The sequence below is a fragment of the Molothrus ater genome, chromosome 6 (genome assembly GCF_012460135.2).
Source record: "Molothrus ater isolate BHLD 08-10-18 breed brown headed cowbird chromosome 6, BPBGC_Mater_1.1, whole genome shotgun sequence".
NCBI classification, from domain to species: domain Eukaryota; kingdom Metazoa; phylum Chordata; class Aves; order Passeriformes; family Icteridae; genus Molothrus; species Molothrus ater.
Genome location: NC_050483.2, coordinates 19,681,376 through 19,704,028, shown reverse-complemented (window position 1 = coordinate 19,704,028; position 22,653 = coordinate 19,681,376). Strand labels below are relative to the sequence as shown.

Genomic DNA, 22,653 nt, shown 5'->3' with positions numbered 1-22,653 from the left:
TCTTAACCATCTGCATGACAGCCTTCTCTGTGAAAGCCATGCTCTGCAGCCACCAGATCACCAGCCTGAGATTCAGCACCCAGACCAGGTGGTACCAAAACTCATGTATTTCAATTCTTACTCTGCTGTGCAGCTTCTACTTCCTACAGAATGTGGGAAACTTCACTTCAGATATTCCCCTGCACAGCTGTTATTGAGGTCTACAGAATCATCTCCTCACGGAGAGCAAAAACCAGCCAGGTCCTAATGAAAGCCTAGGTTCTGTCAGAAAAACAGCCACTTTCCCAGACAACAGAGGAGAGACTGGCAGCCAGAACTACCTGTTCCCTGTTTGCAATCATTTTCCAGATCTGCCTGGTGCTGTAGCATCGCCCTAAATAACAGCAAGTGCAGATGATGGTATGTGGGGAATATCTACTATCCCTGAAACTGAATATGTGCTTAGGATGGATGGTACAAGAAGGGTATTCAAAAATTTATCTCAACCCATCAAGGCTTTGATATTTTTTTCATTTTCATTCCACTTTGTTTTCTGCTCCTTCCCACCTACTTTATTCCAGAGTCTCTCTTAAATGATCACCACACTGTGTCAGGCACAGAAAAGTTTTGTGAGGTGAACAGCTGAAACCAGGCTGACCAGAAGACTCTCACCTTTGCTAAGGAGCTAACCAGTAGATTCTACAAAATTAAAAGGCTTCAGCAAACACCCAATTCACAGCCTCAAGGCAATGACTTCTTTAAACTATCCTGAAAAAATGAAAAAATACACAGTAATGGATTGGAATCCTCCACAACTTAAAAAGTTGATACAATGACACTTCAAGGAATGAAATTACTACATTGTTCTGGTAAAGAATAGATACTACTAAAATCAAAAACTTATCTTCTTTTTTCCCCAAAGGAATCAAACTAATTTGGAAGTGTCAAGGAAAGTAAAGCAAGGGTATCTGATCTTTTCCTTGTGCTGGCTTTGGATACTTTTAGAATCAAATATCAGTAAGTGATGCATTCAAGCAGCAAGTATGCTTTCTTCTTTTTGCATTTCACTCCTGCTCATCCATCCAAATGACTTTAATGAGGTTTCTTGAGCCAATCATTCATTAAGCCTTGCTGATCATCAGCAGATTGTGCAAAATCAATTTTATTTCTCAAAACACAGTCTTCTTCAGAGCAGTTTAAGACAAATTAGAAATCTCTGCATTGAATCAAAGAGGCAGGTCAAGTGATTATTAGCATGATTTCAATTATATAGTTATTAATTCTATTAAACAACATAAAATGTGGTGGAATACAAATTTCCTCGTTTATGTTGCATTTTTAAGTGTTTTATGTTTGTTTAAAATACAATAGAGGCAATGAAAGAAAAATCAAGATTATGAATTTTTTAAGGAAAGAGCAGTAAATCTAATTGTCTCTACAAACACAATAAAATCTTATGTAATTTAATTTTTCAGGGAAAAAAAACAACTTCACTAGCAGTTCTAGCATAGTTTCAAGTCAGGTTTTCACACTATGGATTTGCTCTCCTAGAAGTCATTCTCAATTTTAAAAAAAGGCTGATTAATAAATCAAAAGATTAATAAATAAAAAAAATGAGTTTTTTTAATAGCTCACCCATAGGTTCAGGAAAAATATCCACTAGGCACACCTGTTATCAGGATTTTATAATTATGGCTGCAAAAATCAAACTGAACATAATACACTATTTTTAAATCTTATACTCTGTTACCACTGGACAATCTTTTTCCCATCTTTTTCCCCTACAGAGCTATCACAGTAACTACACTTTTAACAAAATTGCTGCAGCAATGAAGAATGAGGTAGGAGCATTGTAAAAAGAATGAGATTTTAGCAGACAAGTGAACTCAGAATCAATTTAAGTCTATCTAAGTTCTGGCTGCTCCCAAAAAGGCCGCCGCCACCACCACCTTCACTTCCTCTTCACCTCCTGGTCTACCACTGCAGTCCATCTCTTGGGCAGACAATATAAACCACCAATACAAAATAAACCGCCAATACAAAACCTGAGAGTAAACAGAGCAAATGCATATAATATTCTGGTTTAAAGATATATTTTCCAATGTGCCTTTCAGCTGTATGATCATGATTGCCTATATGAGGGGACAGTGTGAGCAAGGGAAGGACGCAGGATTTCCCCTTTGGCAGCCTGTCATAGTTGCTTATGCAACCCTGAAAGCACAGCCTCATCAGAAACACCCTCACAAATGGTCCAGAAAGCTGTGTCTCCTCCATGCTGCAAAAGCAGATGCCAGCAGGGCACTCCTACACCTACCATGCTGAGCTGGAGCCTGCAGTGCAGATCATCAGCCCCCATGGTGCAAGGCAGGCAAAGCTGGAACTCAAACCTGTCCTTAACAAATGCTTGTTGTTAGCTATGCACCGTGGGTGCTGCCTTAACAAACATCCCAGGATGGTGCTTTAAAAGTAGGCCAGGTGAAAGGTGTGATTCTGGGAATTCCTGCTTGAGAAAGACATAAAACATTTTGAGTCAAGCAGTTACCCATTTTCCTGCAGGCAGAAAACTGCCTCCTTCTTGTCTAGACATCTAGCAAATCTACACTTGCAGAAGAAAGCCCTCGCTGCTTTACTGTCCTGCCCTACTTTTCTCCCTCCTCCTCCCTGCTACCACCACCTGTGGGGAGGCAGAGCAAACACAGAGGCACCAAGTTCTGGCCACAAGCAGGTGCAGGTCAACCCAGCTGGAGGAAAAAAACTAAAAGTTACAAAGGACAAAAACTTTCAGATGAAGTTCCTTCCAACATCTCTCAATTCAATGTGATCTACACAGCTAATCCTGTTAAAATCAACTGGATGTTTGCCATTGCCTTCAGCAGGAGGCCTTAAGGGCACACACTTAATGCATCAGCAATTTGTGGGGATGGGAGCTGCATCTGCTTGCCTGAGTGCATTACTGAGCCTGAGAGCTGACCTCTAGATGGACAAAAGCATGTGCCTCTCATGCCCAGCTCATATGAGCTTTTAAAGGATATATCCATGGGCTTTAATTGCAAGCAAGCCTATTGATCCTTTTGGATGTCAGTGCTATTATGCCAGCGCCATACCTGAGCAGAATTTTTTTTATGAATTTCCAATGGCTTCAAGAGTACTGCTCTCTTTAAAGATAACCTGGAAGCCCATGGCAAGGGTAACACTTCATCCAAACTGCAGCAGCCCCTGCCCCCTGGAATGTGATTGTCCAGGATTTGACAGTCAAAGCACAGCTGGATTCAATCACATATTTTAGATAAGCCCTCCAAATAAAGCCCTCTCCCTCACAAGTTAAATACTGTTTACTGTCAGTTTTAGATGAGACAGAAAATTGAAGACTGTGGGATGCTGGACTCCCTGTGCCCTTTTTTACAGGTTTCAGCCTGTGGGTCCTGGCTAAGTATCCAGCACATTTGCATTCTGGCTGGCAAACCCTACACAAATGAGTAAGGCAGCTTTCCCTTTCCCTGCTGAGCTGGAGTGCATTACTGCAACCCACAGGAAGCCAGCTACATTTCAGCTCAGAGATGACTGTGTTTTACTGGCAGAAAATATGCTGAAAAGCCTGGAAATATCTCAATGCAATTTGGAATGATTTGGGATGAAGAAGACGCAAACAACATATTATTTTAAGAAATTAATTGTAGAAGAAGAAAATCAAGTATAATAAAGCATTTCCATAACAGTGAGCAATCTGCTGAAAACATACTAGCTCTATGTTATTAAAATAGAAATTGTGAAGGAAAAGTCTATTTATTCCTTTTCACATGGGTTCTCTGCCAGTTAAATTCAGGATGGAAGTCTTCTTGCTATGACCAGGACAATTTTCAACATAATTTGCCTACCATGGTAGATACATTAAGCTGAAGCTATTTGCTGCAGCTTCTCCAAAGAACTTTGTCATTGACAGTTAGAGACCAGTTTGGACAGACCATGTCCTCATCCAAAAATGACATGCTGTTACCAAAAAAATTTAATTTCTCCATCTTCTCAACCACAGTAACTGGAAAAAGAATTTCTAAAGATAAGGCATGTCAACTGGTAGAAAAAGTCTAAAATTAATGTAAAATATTAAAGTGACACAACTGGGAACTAGATTTTTCACTTAAATATTTGTTGGGTTTTGGTTTTTTTTTTTTTTTGCTGGTAGATCTTTAACCACACACCCAAACAAGGGTCCAAATACATCAAACACTTAGATAAAAAGCTGCTGAGTATTATCTAGGCCCTACTGAAAATACAAACAAATGTGATCTGAAAGCCCTCAACTTTGGGGAAAGTTCTTCAGCATTCAACTCTGAACTACAGTTTCCTTTTATCTTTGTTTCAGAAGAAAAGGCCCATATGGATGCTACAGGGCACAGTGCCTTAGCACTGCCTTAGCACTCCTATTTCAGATGAAAAACATCACCACATCCTATCTGCATTACAGTTATTCAGTGTCTCAAGACAATTTTCGCAAACATTTGGTGTGTTTGCTTTGCTGTACTAATCAAATTCCATTTCAAGTTCCTTCTATTTCTATTCTCACAGCAGTTTCAAATGGGAGTTGAGATATTTCTAAAATACTGTGCAGCAGATGTTGTAACTCAGGAGTGGGTGAAGTAGGGCCAGGAAAACAAAAGCAGGGAGCTATGAAGAGTAAATTGTTTTCCAGGTTTTTCTGTTTCTTTGTTGTGCTGTGTTATGCAAGTGGCTTATCCTCTGTGCCCCAGCACTGCTAGCTGTTGAAAGGATATGTTCCCAGTGGACTTCCCAGCGTCTCATTATTTATTTGGTGTTGGAGAAAAGCACTGTGAAACTGATGAAAAATGCCACAGAAGGGTGCAAAGTTTTATTAGTCTTTCAAGGTCTGATCAGAAAGCCACCGAAGGAGAAAAAAAGACATTTCTAATTACTTCAGTGGACTTTGAGTTGGACTTTTTAGTCAGCCTTCACTCAGTGAACTGCATGCATTTGTCATTTCCTTTGCTCTGTTTCAATGTCATTGCCTGCTTGCAGCAGAGCACTCCTGGGGAAAGTAGTATGCCAACCAGCAAGAATTGTTTTCTTTTACTACCTATTGAAATTATTTTTTAACTCAACATTTATTTTAAATTACGTTTTAAAACAGCACTGAAAAATTCTGAAGATGATCACAAGGTTGATAGGTGTAACAGTGTAAAAAAACTCAACCCTAAACAAGCATATGCTGCAGATTTTTACAACCTAAGAGGCACCTGCCGTCACTCTGAGCTTCTTCCACAGCAAAGAGTTAAAGCTTCTGGAGACTGGTGGGTTTCTTGTTGTGCCATCTGAAGAGAAGAGAGGAAAGGAAACAAACCAGTCACAGCCAGTTAGCCACAGTAGATCGAGTTCTCAGGAGCACATCTGCAAATTAAGCAGATAGAATCCCCTCCATCAGGCTGTCTCTCCATGCCACGAGCCCGCTGGGCTGTCACAGAAGATTCCTCACATTGCTCACATTTGAATCCCAATTACACAGAAAGATTACAGAGGACGCAAAAAACTGCTATCAGCCAGGTACGTCTGAATTACTGCTTTGCCCAAAGCAAAGTTGGTTGATACACTTAGAAAATGTTTTGAGAAATACGATATAAAAAATTTCCTTCCTTAAGGTTCTTTATGGAGGACTTCAAACTTCTGTGTGTGTCTGGATATGATTTTGATTGTGGACAATTTGGAAACAGCACTTGCTTTTCAGGGGTACGCTTTTCCATTTTGGAAATGAAAAAACAGATCTATCAAAGGGAAAAAACCCACAATACTGCAAAATCAATTTACTTCTATACTAGGTACCTGTGTTCTCATCAAAATAACTGCAAACTAATTAATGGTCAGCAATGGGTGTTTACTAGCTAAGACTCCATTATATCCTGCATTTCATTCTCTCAGTGTCCAATCAGTACAGCTCAAATATCTTATTTTTGTATAAATGAAAAAAGGTTCTTTGTGTTTGCTACAGTTCATAAGATCAACTCATTAGTCATTCATTATTTTGCAGCATTCAAATTACTGTGAAATTACTATAAATAATACTGTCAATGCTGAAAAATATGAGATGTCACACTAAACAGCAGCACTGATTAGTCATTGTTCTCCTGATTAGAATGTTTTTGTTGCCTAACTAACAGGTAACAGGCAAAGCACATAGGTGAACAAACCATTTCTGCCTAGGGTCAAAGGGGACAGTAACTAATAAACACAGTCTGTGAGTGACTCAGTGCCTAAACACTGTCATCTAGAGACATCTCATAAACCCTAGATTTACTAGGATCTAGGAGACAGAACAATGGCAGCCTTGCTTCCATAGGAGAAGCCTGAAGACAAGGAAGACTATCCAAAGGTATATGTAATGTCAGCTGCTGTTTAGGTCACTCATGCTACCCCTTGCCTCTAAAAGATGTTCCTCCTGTACTTCTCTGTGAGCATCTAATAGGGTTTCTGAAATGGTACATCACCCAAAATTGTAACTATGTCCATCTATTTCCATAGTAAGCACGTTTCAAACTACATTAGCTACTGTTTTTAAAAAACACCTTCTGTCTTCATCTGATCCTTCTATAAATGTATTTCCCAATGCATCCATCAAAATCTGAATTCCTTATGATCTCTTCTTGCCATATAAACAACTCTTATCTGAAAAACCTGCTCAAAATACTGTTTGATTTTCAAATAAACAGGGAGAATATTAGTTTTTCTCTTTCTGTTCACTTAGTTTCTAGCTCAGGTGTCTACTGCTTCCCAAACGGGGGGCTTATAAAAGTAATGCTGAGATTCTCATTTATTTGTATAATCCTTACAGCTTAACCTTCTATAAAAACACCAAATATGATGAAGCATGACTCAAGTCATCATAACTGGCAATTGTTTATGTGACTCCCCCTTCTTTCTTATTTGTCTTTACTCCTTGTAGTGTCTCTCTCCCAGTATCCTGTGTTGCACCACAACAAAGGCATTTGTCTGTTTATCTCTGCACCAGCTGTAATGCTAATCCAACTTCAGTTTTGAGCATAAAGCCACAAAAAAGCACTTTAAACTCTTTGTTTATAAGGTTAGATCCTTTGGGTTCCCCAAAGCTGTTCAGGGTTAGATGAGCCATGGCCCAAAAGAATCAGTGGTATTGGAAGGTTACAGTTGGAGGTCAGCATAGCCAGAGAGCAACCACACTGTATTGACACACTGTAATTAGCAGGAAAATACATGGAAAGCCAAAGCAATTCCAGGCAGTGTCTAAGAGCTACTTCTGTCCAAAAATCTCAGATAAACATTCCTTCCATTACACACTGAACTGTTTGCTTATGTAAAGTTCAAGAAATATTAAGAGACAATAAGGAAACGTGTTTAAGTGTTCTTAACCAGTATGTTCTGTATGTCTATCAATTAAATAATTTTCACTGATCTTTTCTCCACTCTGTATCTGCAGACTCTTCAGATAGAGAACTCTTCAGAAGTGAGTACTGCTCAATATCTGGGAAATAGTTTGTGACATTGTGGACACTAACAATTGCCCTATATGGAGATCCTTTAAGTATATGTAAAAATGAAATATGCGTACCAATATGTCAATTAAATTGTTGACCACTTTTAATACTCTCGTTAGACTTCAAATATAAACCAGCAGTCAAATGTAGAACAGGAGAGGTAGAAGATAAAGAAGTCTAATTTTCTCATATAGAACAGAAATTTTCTTATGGCATCTTCAGTATGGAAGACATTTTACTTTTCTAAAGATCCTGTAAAACCAAAGAAGCTTAGTAACCAGACAGTATGGAAGAAGAGACAAATGACATCTAATCAAGTAAACCTAGCTTAGTGCAAGCTCCTCTGATGATGCCATTTTTGAATGCTTGTAAGAAACAAGCTGCAGATTCCTGTTTAGCATATCACCTGAAGGTAAATAAATTCATAAGTCTTTCTTCATGCATAATAAGGACACAACCTGCTGTGTATACCGACATGCTCAGAAAAGGGTTCACTAATTTAATTAACTTATAACCGAACTTCACCCACAGTGCAGTACTTCTGAAAAGAAATCTAAATGTAGAAAAAACTAGCACCTTCAGGGAAGAGGCATTAGGCTATATAGTGAACAGAACTCGACCATGATCTCTGGCTGATTCTACAAGGTAAGACAGCCATTCCATTGATTGTTTTTCAAACAGACTCAGTAATGGCTATGCCTACCCTGTCTGTGTGCTCTGGCCTGAAAACATCTCACCTTTGAAAAACATTCCATGGCAGATCCCTATTTTAGCACAGCAGTTCCCATACCAGGGAATGCAGGCAGGCAGTGCAGCAATATGGTACAACATGGCAACTGATGCAGTGCCATCAGTTCCCGTGTTTTTACAGCATCTCTTCTTCTACACAACGTTGTTCAGATCCCCCCAGGTTTTGATGTCACATAACTAGAAGATACCAATCCTTCCTTAAAAAAGAAACCCTATGTGTCTTGTTTTTGTTGTCACAGAAAAATGAAAAGCAGCAAGAAAAATACAAATCCTAAAACTTTTTAAAAAAGAGGAATTACATTTTTAAATGTAAGATTTAGTGGGTTTTTTTTCTAATATTTTGTTCACATATTTAAATTCTGGGGATTTGGCAAAGGCTGGGACAGAGAACTTGAACATTTACTAAAAAGCATCACTCTGCTGCCACCAAAGGACACTGACAATGAATCAGACAGTTATTTCCCTCCCTGGTGTCTGTGCTCTCCAAAGCTCTTTCACAGTCAATATCCAGGCTGATTACATAAACTCCTTTCAGTCTTCAAACAAACAGGTTTATGAGAGCAAGAGACACCCCTTGAAACCTACTCATGAAAGCCTGAGAAAAGCGCACAGATGAAAGGCAGAGGATTCGCGCCCCCCGAAGCCCCAGCGGTACTCGCAAGACCGAGATCCCGACGGGGCTGTTCAGCACAATCTGAGATTCACCTCGGGCCCTGCCGCCCCAGCCAGCCCTGCATGGCTGAATAGACAGCGGGCACCTCCCCGTTCTAAATGCAATCAACAAATCCTGACGTTTTCCTCGTAAACAAAACGTGCAATCTCAAGTTTCCGTGCACGCCGCTCCTCCAGCCCGCTGGCTGCGGGGCCCTGGGGCAGGCTCCCGGCCCAGAGCCTCCTGCCGCCCCGGGCGAGCCCGAGCCCCGCCGGACGAGGCTCCCGCACTCGGCGGCCCGGGGCTGCGGCAGCCGGGCGGCTCCAGCCCGGCATCCCCCGGCCGCCTCGGGGCGACAAACGGGCAGGAAATCCCGGCTTGCGGCATCTCCGGCGCCGCTCCCTCCGCCCCGGGCGCGCCGGGGCCGAGCCCTGCCGGCAGCAGACCGGCCCCGCGGCCGCACTCACCGCCGCCGGCTCGCTGAGCCCGCCGGTCCCGATTCCCCACGGCCGGGACAAGGAAGCGGCGGCCGGGCCGGGCCGGGCCGGGCACCGAGCGGGAACTACCGGCCCCAGCAGCCCGCGGGCCCGCGTTCCTGTGGGAGCGGCTGCGCCCGCCCCGGGAAGCCGCCCCAGCGCAGCCTCCGGCCGCGGCTTGCGCGGGCTCCGAGTGCCGACAGCCCGTGTTGGGCACAAAATCCCCAAAATACCGCGGAAATGGTGCGCACCTCGTGCTTAACTCATATCTTGAGACGCAGAAAAGTGTGTCTGTGTGGGTTTCAGAAGTGAGCTGCAGCGCAACTTCCATAGGATTTATTCAAGTTGTGTTAAATAATTGTGATAGGATCTAATCACAATAACTGTGACAGGATCTAATTGATCTGTTTTGGATTTTTTATTTTCTCAGCCACGATATGGCCCAGTCAACGGACAGAATGTCCCTGCAGATGGTATCCACCGTCAGTAACTCATCCTTGCTTCAGCCGGGCTTCTCGCTCCTGAATTTTGATGGGCATGTTTTCTTTTTTGGTCAAAAAGGATGGCCAAAGAGATCCTGCCCCACTGGTGTTTTCCTTCTCGATATAAAGCAGAATGAGCTCAAAATGAAACCTGTCTTCTTCTCCAAAGACTCGTGTTACCTTCCCCCTCTCCGCTACCCTGCTCTTTGCACGCTCAGAAGCAATTCAAAGGCTGATGAGTACCAGTACATCATCCATGGTGGTAAAACACCTAACAATGACCTTTCTGATAAGATTTACTTTATAAGTTTGGTAAGCAAAACTAGCAAGAAAATGACATTCCAATGCATTGAGAAGGACCTGGGTGGAGACGTGCCTGAAGCTAGATATGGGCATACAATTAACGTAGTTCACAGCCGGGGAAAAAGCATGAGTGTTCTGTTTGGAGGGAGGTCATATACTCCCCTTGCACAGAGAACCACTGAAACATGGAACAGTGTAGTCGACTGTTTGCCATCTGTGTTTCTCATTGATTTTGAGTTTGGATGCTGTACATCATACATGCTTCCAGAGCTTCAAGATGGACTTTCTTTCCACGTTTCAATTGCCAAAGATGATACAATCTACATCTTGGGAGGCCACTCACTTCAAAATAACACCAGGTCCCCCAACTTGTACAAGCTAAAAATTGATCTGCCCCTGGGCAGCCCGACTGTGACCTGCACCATCCTGCCAGGGGGGATATCAGTGTCAAGTGCTATAGTGACCCAGATCAGTGACACTGAATTTGTCCTTGTTGGCGGCTACCTCTCAGACAACCAGAAACGGCTGGTATGTAACACCATAGTTTTGGAGGATAATAAGATAGAGATTGTTGAAAGTGTGGGCCCAGAGTGGACACCAGATATTAAACACTGCAGAATGTGGTTTGGCTGTGATATGGGTAAAGGGTCTGTTTTGCTGGGCATTCCAGGGGCCAACAAACAAATAATCCCAGATGCAAACTACTTCTACATTTTGAGATGCAAAGGAGCAGAAGAGGACAAGGAAGAAGAAGTGATAACACAAACTTGCAGTCAGACATCAAGTGAAGACCCTGGAGACTCCACTCCATTTGAAGATTCGGAGGAGTTTTGTTTTAGTGCTGAAGCCAATAGCTTTGATGCTGACGATGCTGATACTTACAATGAAGAAGATGAAGAAGATGAGTCAGAAACAGGCTACTGGATCACCTGCTGTGCCGGCTGCAATATTGACATCAACACCTGGGTCCCTTTCTATTCGACAGAACTCAACAAGCCTGCAATGATCCTGTGCTCCAGTGGGGCTGGCCACTGGGTCCACGCACAGTGTATGGATCTCTCAGAGACCATGCTTCTGCGTCTCTCAGAGGCAAATGTCAAGTATTTCTGCAACAAGCACATTGACCTTAATAAAGGGCTACAAACTCCCCAAAAGGTGGCGTGCCTGAAAAAGCCACCCATGAAACCATTGCGCAAAAAGAAAACCATGAAGTTATCAACATCAGCGAAAAAGTCCTTTCTTCGGAGACTCTTTGAATAGATTTACACTGCTGATTTGTATTCACCTGGGAGGAGATGAAATCACAGGCAAAGGCAACAATGGTTGAAGCAATGTGGGTTATTGGAGCTTGAAGAGATCTTCTTATTTCAGTTATCTCAATGTTTTTGTTACATTTCAAAGCACATGAAATTTTTCTGTCTCTTACGTGTATTTTTGTAATACCCAGACAGGGACCTCATCTTGGAGAGCACTGTGCAAACACACAGCCAAATACTGGTAAACTGTGTGCTGAATTTTATGCTATAACTGAATTTTATGCTATTACTTACTCCCCAGTAAGTTTAATGGAATTGCTGGTGGGGTAAGACATTGTCCCATGTAGTCAGTGCTGTTACCATCTGTCCCTTAAGAACATTTTATTGCCCATTTAATTTTTTTATCTTAGTCAGTAGTTCTAGAAATATTTGACCTAATTTATAGCTGCATTACTCTAGTTTTATGTTGGTGTAATGAAATAAAATGAGACTAATTATTCTGGTTTTAAACAAAAGTAGTGGTTTTAAGTCCCTTGTGTCAGAAATAATGAAATATTCAGATACTGAGGGTCAGTTTTCTTCAGGGACTTCCATTATGGAAAGCTTACATATGGAGCATTTAATTCTGGATAATTAATTTTTTATTTTGAGAGTTATGGAATGATTATATGTCAGTTTTGGCTACAGTTGAGGAATATCATCCCACAGTAAAAATTAAATTGCTTTTTTTGTGTGTTCATCAACTGCTCTTTATGTTTGTATTTTTTAAAATTTAGTAAGATAATAAAGTTTATAATGAAAATTACTGCGTTTTTTTTCATGTATTCATGGGTAAATAAAATACTGTAAATCCTATAGTTTACAAAAGGACAGCACATATGCCTGGGAGGTCCATATGAGGCCTGATGAGGAATCTAGCTTGACAGCCACCCCATGCTGTGAGCTCCCATTGACTTCAGAAGAAATTCCTTCTGATGAACAGGACTTTTATCCAGGACTCCAGGTCCTTCACTGCCCATTTCTTTCTCTGCTTTCCCAGGGTGACTGTGTAGAGTGTGAAAGCTTAGAAGTGCAAACTGTAGCTCAGAGGGATTCATTGAGCCAGTGGAGCATTGTGAGGGTAGAAACAAATGCAGTTGGCTTCTCAAAACATGAGGAGAAGATTGGATTCAGATTGGAAAGGACAGTGTCAAGGTTGAATAGCCCAAGAGTTTACTAAGATTTTTGTGGATTCTTTTATTGGCTGTTTGTGAAGCCTCATCATTCTTGACGTTATTTTTTATTTTTGTTTCTGCTCTAAACAGCTTTTCAGAAAATCAATACCAGCAGCTCAACATTTGTGAGCCAACAATATTAGCTCAGTATTCACAGTCCAACTCTCATGCTGGATCCCTGAATAAAAAAGAAAAACAGGAGCAGCTGTCAGCTATTTGATCACTATGTGCAGACCCTGAGCAGCCACTCCTTTACAAAGCAGTGTGTGGAGCACAGAATTCCTGTCAACACAGACGTGTCTGCACAGTACTCCCCTTAAAACTGTTACTACCCCAAGTGAACAGCAAAGAAGAGTAAAGGGCAACTGTACAAAGTTTTCTTTTACAAAGTTTTAATGTGCTGAGGGAGCTTAAAGTTTGGATTGAGCTTCTAAAGGGGAAGTATATAACCCTGACTGCCCTCTCCACAGTCTGTATATGGGTATAAATTCATAGATTTCAATGCCAGCTTCCCATTTCCTTTGTTATGTTACTTTATGTAAGCTCAGAGTATGTAGTGCTATATGTTTTTCCAAAGAGTAAGTTAATATCATGCAAAGTCCCTTCAAACTGATGAAATTAAATAGTCAATGTCCCCTTCTGAAGGTTAGTCATAGGTCTTAGAGAGCTGAATTGTCATTAAAATATATCTTCATCATGCACTTATTTACATCAACCAAAAAAATCCACACCTACATTAAAGCCACATCATCTCAACACCAACAAAAAGGGACAGTATACTCACACAAAAAAACTCCCCCCTTGCCACTTGTCCATTTTGCAACAACAAAGGGATCCCCACAATTACTGGGCTGCCCATAATTATTGAATTCCCTGGCAATACCCAGTCTGAGTTTTTGCCTGTTACCTTTCTCAGTTACTGTCATTACCTCGAATTCCTTGGACGGCACACTGTATGACAAATTTGTCTGCTAGTGCAGACAAATAAAAAAATGGAAATATTTTGTGATGGGAAAGCTCAACACTGGCCTAGCAGAAGTGACATGTGGCCTGAGATAAAACCTTGTGGCTCAGGCACTGGTGATGTGGTTGCAGCATGCTGGGAGCAACTCTGAATTTCCAGAACTGACTCCTGCAGCTGCAGTAACTCCCTGAATCCCTGGGAGCACAAGCACACACTGTGGTTCATTCCAGTTCTTACCTGAGCTGTTGTTCTTAACTTAACACTCAATTCACAGTCAGACTTTATGTTATACCTCACTGGGCCCATAACATAAGTGTACCGTGTATTTGAGCTGGTTTTTTTTTAATGTATGGTTTATTTGAGTAGGAGGGGAAAATTGCTTGGTTAAAGCATGTCCCAGCTTCACAGTGAAAGGCTGTACCAGCAGCATGAAATCACATCTCAGAGACTGTAGCTACTGCAGGAGAAAGAAGTTGTAAGTAAAACAGAAAATATTTGAAAGCACTTGAACATAAAGAGATATACAAACTTCAGCCTGTGTAGAAGACACTTGATATAGCACTCAAGACTGCAGAAAGCACCTAATTTCCTGAGTCAGGTACTCCAAAAGCATTCATTGTCTTCAAAACCAGCTAATCAATACAAGATGTTTCTTGCTCAGGCAGGTTAGAATTAACAGATAAGATGAAGTAGATTTAAATGCAGAAGTAAATCTCTATTGTATCTGCATCAAATTGACCTGTGTGTTTTGTAACCACAGTAAGCAGCATCATGGTTCCCAGACACATTTTAGTAACACTGTATTGCTATTATCAGCTTCTATGAGAAGAATATATGGATTTTACTGCTATTGAAAGGTGCTTGGACCTTGAAGTACCTGATTAGTTTACAGGAAAAGCACAGCACAAACTTTACTGGTAGCACTAAAGCATGTGTTGTCATTCAGAGTGACTCATTGCACCAATGGACCTTTGAAAGGAGTGGAAATAATGCAAGTGGGAGCCAAAAGCAGAAGGAAAATATTGAATTCAGATTGAAAAGAAATTTGTTATTTACTGCTGGACCCTATGTAATAAAGACAGAAGGACTGGCTTACTTCTTTTTCATGATTAGTGGCTTCAGTTCCCTCTGTATTTTATTTCCTACCCTGTTCTGTTTCAAACATGACTAACTTTTGTGAAAGGCTTGAGCCTTTGAAAATCAAACTCCTATTTGTTGTCTCTACATCGAAAACTGTGGCACTGTGGAGCACATTTTTACTTTGGAAAAAAGGCAAGAGAAAAACCTTATAAACTCTGCAGTTTCTCAGTACATAAACATGTACAGGAAGAACTGGGCTCTGGCCATTCCACAGATGTGCAGGACACCTTTGTAGAGATGGTGGTTACTTGTCCACTTGCTCAGAATGCCCATCTCCAGAGGAGGAGTATTAAAAATGCACCTCTTGACCTCTCTCCTGATGCTGCTAGAAAAGCTGCTAATTAAATCCTCTCTAATGTTTATATAATGGAAAATATTAAGCTTGATGAAAAAGCTACAAAAGCTCCTTAAATACTTAAGGAAATGCTTAGTAGCTGCAGCTGGCCAGATGCTTGACCATCACACCATATTCAGTCCCCTAAAGCAGCACTCTGAAGAGGTGTGACAGGCCTCATTATTCTTCATCTTATCTCCATGGGAGTACATGGAAAGTAAAATTCAGTCAGTTATTACAGATTTAGGAGTTAAGGAGTTACATCATCCTCATTTACCAGAAAACTGTCTGAGGCTTAGGTTTTTGCTTTATATGGGCTCTTATTTTTCTATCCAACAATTTTTTTACTTGAGGCCAGATGGAAAAGCTAAGTTGGTGATATAAAGTCCAGATATTAGATCTCTGGTTGTCTGATTACACAGGAAATCAGCTGAATTTGCTCATCATTGGTTCCATTCAAACCAGTTGGTTCACGTAAGTCTCTTAACCTGTAGATATCATTGTAAGGAAGAAAGAAAGATTTTTCTGAAGTAGAATAAAGCTAAGCCACAAATAGTGGTAGATTGGAACTAATCTTTACAGCTTAACCTCTAATGAGGAGCCAAACTTTGATGCAAAAGATACTAATGTATTAGCATGATGATAAAAGTGCAAGGCTGATTTTACATAAAATCTGTGATGGTATTTGTAAATTAACCAAAAGACATTTACAGACTAAATAAAACTGGTTTTATATCAGTTTATTTATATCAGTTTATTTAACTGTCAAAAAAAGTTGCCTGTGAGGAGGGGTGCTGAAAGGACTGCTGAGATTCACAGAGTAATCTTCATTTGTGTTAAATTAGTGACTTCCAGAAGAGGGCTGGAATTACAGCTGCCTCTGGGTACTAGAACACCCTAACTGTGAAAAACATCCACAATTTAAATGAAAACTAAGACTGCCACTAGGAAATTATGTGCATCATTGAAAAACTGTAAGAAATAAAATGTCATAAACCTAAATATTTATAAGGCTTTTATTTTAAGGTGGTTTAATGAAATAAGAAACCGTAATAAGTAAGAAAAAGTAAAATTATGAAGCCATGCAGTGAAACAAAGCAAATAACTCAGTGTAGTCAGAAATTAAGATCCTGTAAATATCTAAAGTTTGTTTCTGAGCTACCTGATTAAAAATCAAAGCTAATTTGTGTAAAGACAATATAATTATTCCTGTGAGGAAGAAAAACATGTGGTAGCAGAATCATGGCTTCTAACATAGTTCATATCATTTATAACATGGCAGTTCACAATACCAAACCCTGGAAGAAAACAAAACCAAACAAAACCAAGCGAAACAAGTTACATAATGTGACTGTATGAAAACTATGGTCAACACAATTTCAGAACAAGGTGGTAATTATTTACTGTAATTAAAGGATTTGTACCAGTAAAAAACAGAATGTGAAGGTTTGAAAGAGTACCATGAATAGAAGTCTCTCCATATTTCTAAAGCCTCTTCAAAGTCAGAAGGCTTGACAGCAGGCTGCATAACCAAATGCTGCACCTGCCTGCAGGCAGGATTTGTTGGCCTTCCAGTGCATGGCTGGGTGCATGCAGCATCATTATTTCAGCTCTGTTTACAAAATCTTCACTTGCAGCTACCTACCCTTCAGTGTTTGTTCTAATGAGCTCAAAATTCTCAACTGATTTACAGAAAGATGTCAACCATGGGGAAGTAGAAGATTAAACTAGATTCAAGTCTGAAAAAACAGAAAAGGGGGAAAAATAGTAGTACTTCTCTGTATCAGTTATCCTGCCCAGAGCTGGTAGAGTGTGAAATGTGACTTTATAGCTTAAAATATCTCACAAAAGAGTATTGCCATATGGCACTGCATTCCTCTGTCCCCACTCACATTTTGTTCACTTTGATGAGTTAACCCAGGATGTAAGGCTTGTCTTAAGAAACCATGTGTGCAAGGATCAAACTTACTCAGCCCTTTCACAGACAGTGAGACCAATCACTTGCTGTTGTATCAGCAGCCTGTTAAATTGAATTTGGAATTTGACCATGTTTCAGTTAGAGTCACTGAAATAAAATGTGCAAAATTAACAAAGTCTGGTCCCTCATTCCATGCCACAAATGCATATCAATAACAATGCATTACCATGGGTGACTTTGCATTACTTGAAATCCACTCCTGTGCAAAAGGCAATGAAAACTGTATATACCACTTAAGTGGAATGAAGATCACCATGAGATGAGTCAAGATTGTTAAACCAACCCCTAATTCATTCAAGCAAACTCAAGGATACAAAACAAGGTAAAACAGCTGTCCCAAATATACATACAGAGAAAAAAGAAGCGTGTGCAACTATTTGTATAATGAAATATATGCTACCAAATATGAAAACTATATCTGCAAAACTATAACTGCTAGAGAATGTTCTTTATACCAGCTATTTATACTCCCTAGGAAACAGGTCTATTTGTGGTCTGCATTTATTAGTAAAGAGTTGTAGTTATGCAAAACTATTTTTATAGTTATATATATAGCTATATAGGAAATACTTGTTTTCAAAGAAATTTTTAAAAAATTAATCTAGAAATGAACACTCAGGAAATACAGATATACATGATACATCATACAGAAAATTCTGTAGCCCTCATGACTGCTTAGAAAAAAGACACTTTCCAACTGCAGATTTTGGCATTGTGTTAAACTATGTTTAAAGAAATCGTGTTAAACTAAAATCCTAAATTTGACTATTTTTAAAATAGTGATTTAATTAGTTGAAACTAAAAGAAAGTCATAATTAGAATAACATTAATATTTGTACTAATTGGCTCTTAATTTTTTAATTTTTTTATTTTTTTATTTTTTAATTTTTTAAAATTAATTTTTAATTGTCCATGAATTGTAAATGCCAGACCCTTAAAGATAAAGTAAACAACATGAACAAGACGCTACAAAACAAACTTCAGACCATTAATTCTTTTAAATTCATTGTTCACTTACACTCAGAAACCAACTTCTGCCACATCAAAATGAAAAAAAAAAGTGAATTCTTTTAGATCTGTGCTTTGATTGTTTCCGCATTTAATCTTGTTTCAGAAACATTACTGCAAACACAGTAACACCCCAGCCACAGATGCAGATATGAAAGGCTGGATGATTTGGAGGCATTTCAGGTACTTGAGTATGTTTCATGAATATGTCAGTGAATTAAAGTCATAATTTTATGAATTATGAATATACTAAATATCACTTCAGAAAGACAAATACCAACTAAACACTGCTGTAATAGTGAAAAATATGGCATGCAGAAGTTTCAAGAGAGTTCATTGCTTTTTAACTAGTCATGTAAGCAACTATCTTTGAGGTTAATAAATATTATCCCTCTTTTACAGATTTGGAAAATGAGGCCGTGAGAAAAAGTTTGGTATCAGATGCATCTGGAGTACAGCAGCAGCAGTCAGGGAAATACCCAGCTGGCATGTGTCTGATCAAGGTAATAACCATCTCCTGAGAAATGGGACTGCTGTGACTAAAGTCACTTGGTGAAACTGTGCACCTCCTGGTATTAATGAGGATTTACTGGTGACTTCAGTGGGGCCAGGAATCCATTCAATAAAACTGTACAAATGCAAATTGTACTATATACTGAAGTTACCATAGAAGTCTAAAATGCTCATGAAGCAACAAGCAACACAGCAGAGCTTGAATGTACTTTATATAATGAGATAACCACAAGGTACTGTAAATCCTGATTTAGGAGCACAAGTTTGCCTTTCAGAGTAAACAGGCTATGATAAAAATATCTTCTAAAAACTTCAGCTACCTTTCTTATATCTTCATATAGTAAATTATCATGATGATACCATCATCTGCTCCTAAGCAGTACTACAATATATATGTTAAATAATAATATTTCTAGAGTATGTGACATCAAAGTTTGCATCTTTAGTATTTTCTACAAAAATAACTGAACTTTATCCAAAACAATTATCCAACTGCCTCACTGATGAATCTTTACTTACAAAACCCAAAGAACCATCACGAAAATGATCAAGCCCTCTTAAAAAGTAAATAGCAAAATATTCAATGAAATGCAAACAAAAAATCAGCAATGCTCCTTTGCAGCAACTGTCACAACTCTCCACAATCTTATTCCCTCCCAGCTAAAACTTGCTATAAAACCTTGTTTACTATGATTTTATCCCTTAGAAACAATATGACTAGAACAAAATAAAGACCCCTCTTTGTGATTTTTTTCTGCTTTCATCTCATGTAACAACTGGTAAATGCACCAGTGCATTGCCTCTTGGAGATGCCCAACACACATGGTGTTTATTAAATGAACTCCTCTCAGCACCTTAAGAGGGATGGTAAATTTCAGACTTCTCTGTACCTCTGCAGGTTCAAAGAAGAATCTGATTCCTTGCAGGGAGACACCATCACAAGCCCAACACCAAAGGTGCTGTACATTTAGAGTTCTGCTGAATCATTGTTTTCTAAGACCTCCAGTGGCAAGGAGTCACCTAAACTACCCCCTGAATCAATGGTGAAGTTCTGGCTTTTTAATGTTTTATGAGCATTCATGAACTTCTGGAGGTACTTGGAGGTATATAGCCAGTGGTGCTTCAAGACATCCTCCATCTCATAGACCTTGGACTGCCTGGCATTCATTTTTCGGAACCTCCTAAACAGCTTGTTTCCAGACTCATTTCCTTCGCTTGCCCAGGCCCCAATGGACCCATCTCTTTCAATGATTTCAGGAACATGAGCAAGCGTTTTGTGGAAATAATTTGTAATCTTGCCCTCATATCTGTACTTGAACTTTGTAGATAAGAGCTCTGCAAAACGCTGTGAATTGAAGCTATACTGGCACAGCAGTTCTGGGCACTCCTTGGCAGGGCATGAGGATCGCCACACTGGCTTCATCTTCAGATAAAGGTCCATTAGTTCTTTTAGGGCTTCATGCCTTTCCTCACACTTAATTAATTCACATACTGCCTCTACAGTCTCTTTGGACATCAGCTTTCTAGCAAAATTTCCACTCATCTTCAGCATAGGCTTCAAGTTCATCTTCTTCCTGAGGTGTTTGTCAAGAGTTAACTGCCACCTCTTCCTCTCCTCTTTAGACACATCAGGATTCTTGTAAAGTTCACCAATCTCCATCTGGAAGATCCTGTAGAATTCTGTTGCATTGCCAATGTCGCAGTGCAGTGCATCTATGGAGGGAACAGTCTCAATAAAAGGTTTGGCTGAAACACCCTTCACTCTGTCACGGAGCTCATCAACAGACTCGTGATATGGGTTGGACCTCCATATTTCATATCGCTCCAGATTTTCAGCATGGCTCCTGGTTATGGAGTGGAAGACCAGATTCTGGGATGCCTCCAGGCGGGTTGCATCACACAGGGTACAAATATAAGTGGAACCTGAGGCCTCCAGCCCTTCCACTTCCCTCAAGAGTTTCTCATCATATCCTGTACCCCTAAAGATGAATTTAAATGTTCTCAGAATGCCTCCCATTTCAAGCAGTAGTTCACTGTTTTTCATAGCCTCTCTTTCTGCTATGAGGGGGCTCAGGATTGCTGTCAGAGTTTCATGATCTGATTCATCAGCCAGCATAAGGCACAAGGGCTTACAGCACAACTCTGAATTGGGCTTTACTTCCTCAAAGATCCTCTTGCTTTCATTCCCATGTGCTATAGAAATGTTCATGACTGTGAAGGAAAAGCGAACAGCCTTTTCTGGGACAGCAGGCCCACTTCCGTGCTTCTCACTGACATCTCCCATTCCATCACAGGACTCTTTTACTACCACAGTGAAGGGGCCATTCAAATAGTCATCCAGGTTTTTTGCTTTCATGCCTTCCAAGATCTCCTCCTCCATGTCCTTTAAGGCACAAACCAAGGCGGCATCGTATCGGAATCTCTTTGCAATTGTGTCTACTGGGTAATCATCAATTGAGAGTGGCAGTCCTGATAATCCATCTATAATTCCCACTTCTGTGTTAGTGGATACATTTTTCAGGGGAGGTTTCCACTCAAAGGGGTGATAACCTGGTAGGAGGGCTTTCTCAGCAGTGCGAAGAGCATGCAAAGGCTGGAAGATCTGCCTCCCAGTGACAGCTTTTACTGTTCTATACATTTTATGATACTGACTACAGCTGAGAAACGTGTTGATTCGGATGGCCAGACAGACAGCAGGATGAAGTCCAGATCCTCTGCCTTGCATTATAGCCTCCAGTTCATCTGCTTGTTTGTGTTCATTTTTTGCTCTCAGAGCTAGCAGGAACAAAGTCATGCACACCGCCTTTATATCACCGCCCTCTTCTTTCTCAGCAAAAGCCTTGACTTGACGTTTCAGCTCCCTCAGACGATGTTTCTGAGCTCTCCTCGTCAAAGACAGGAGGTGCTGCCTCGGTCGACCACCTTTATTGATATAGCTGTAGAGCTCTCCTTCTTTCATCTCCTTGTGGCCAGAAAGGTGTTGGCCATATTTTCCATGTGAGATCTCTTCATCACATTCCTTTACAGGGCATCTTATACTCAGATTATCAAGGATGTTCAGGAAGGATTTCACTGGGGTTACCAGATCAGTTGGAAAGCAAGGATACCAGCAGGAGGGGCAATAGCTGCCCATAACCCTGATACATTTAAGGATGCAAGTTCTGCAAAACAAGTGCTTGCACGTTGTTTCCACTGGATCTGCCAAAATATGATCACAAATCTGGCAAGAAATGGATTTAATGAAATCTACTGGGTAATCAACTACAAGCAGCTTGATGCTGAGATGTATATCCTTGCAATTGACAATCTCTTTCATTAAATTTTTGTTGTTTATCTGTGCTTGTTTGAGATGTTGGTTCTTTACACCTCTGTTTAGCTGAGCACGTTCCCCAGTCTTTTTTACACGTTTGCCATGTTGCACACTTGGAGGCTGGCTTTTTCTCTTGACTCCTCGTCTGGTAGTGTGGCAGACATCACAGTTTGGGGAATGGGGTTGCCACTCCATTGTGCTGTTCCTAGGAAAATACACTTCACATAGAGTATTACTGAATTTTCTATGTATAATACTCCAACAGTTGTGACAAAATCGAGTGGGATGGATAGTGTCGACATCCCCTCGCACATCAATCTTGAAAACCTTAGCAATAAGATCTGGCCAAGAGGTTGCTGTTTTTTCTTTCTTTCTCAGAAGCCAAAGAGTTTCATCATCCACTGGCCCATGCACTGGGTAAGTTCTCTTGGAACAATCAGTTTTAAATGAAACCCCACAGATGCGGCAGAGTTGCTTCAGATTGTTGTGATGAACTCTGTTGTCTTGTGTTTTCATGGCATGGGCATCTTCCTCAAGTCCCTGCCTATTGCCCGTTAACTCCATCTTTTCTCCTCTTGGCACTGCTTCATCTTCATGCAGGATGATTTCTTTGTTTGAAGAAACAGCCTCTTCTGCCTGATCTTTGTGTATGTGCTGGGTGTCATCAGAGGCTGTTTTTTGGAATGATCGCAATTTAAAGAGCTTGAATTTCCATTCAGAAAATTTTGTATATGTATGCTGAAGTTCTTCAGGTAAGTCCATTTGTGATGCTACTGACAT

At 40.3% G+C, this 22,653-nt stretch overlaps 3 protein-coding genes across 3 annotated transcripts in view; 1 reads left to right on the top strand and 2 right to left on the bottom strand.

Moving 5' to 3' along the window:
* IFTAP (intraflagellar transport associated protein) overlaps positions 1–9,489 on the bottom strand; it is a 39,226-nt gene extending 29,737 nt beyond the window's left edge. The window contains 2 exon segments of the mRNA XM_036384965.2: positions 5,229–5,303; positions 9,363–9,489. The gene's annotated coding sequence lies outside the window, so the exon portion shown is untranslated.
* A 319-nt stretch (positions 9,490–9,808) lies between these two features.
* RAG2 (recombination activating 2) lies at positions 9,809–12,214 on the top strand. The gene has a single exon (XM_036384566.1). The coding sequence runs from the start codon at positions 9,809–9,811 to the stop codon at positions 11,414–11,416; it is 1,608 nt and encodes a 535-aa protein (XP_036240459.1). The 3' UTR covers positions 11,417–12,214.
* Positions 12,215–19,530: 7,316 nt separating this feature from the next.
* Positions 19,531–22,653, bottom strand: RAG1 (recombination activating 1). Its single transcript, XM_036384166.1, has one exon. The coding sequence runs from the start codon at positions 22,651–22,653 to the stop codon at positions 19,531–19,533; it is 3,123 nt and encodes a 1,040-aa protein (XP_036240059.1).

Bases quoted from the DNA above. Each gene is read 5' to 3' on its own strand.
- RAG1 (XM_036384166.1), bottom strand. From the start codon at position 22,653: ATGTCAGTAGCATCACAAATGGACTTACCTGAAGAACTTCAGCATACA.
- RAG2 (XM_036384566.1), top strand. From the start codon at position 9,809: ATGGCCCAGTCAACGGACAGAATGTCCCTGCAGATGGTATCCACCGTC.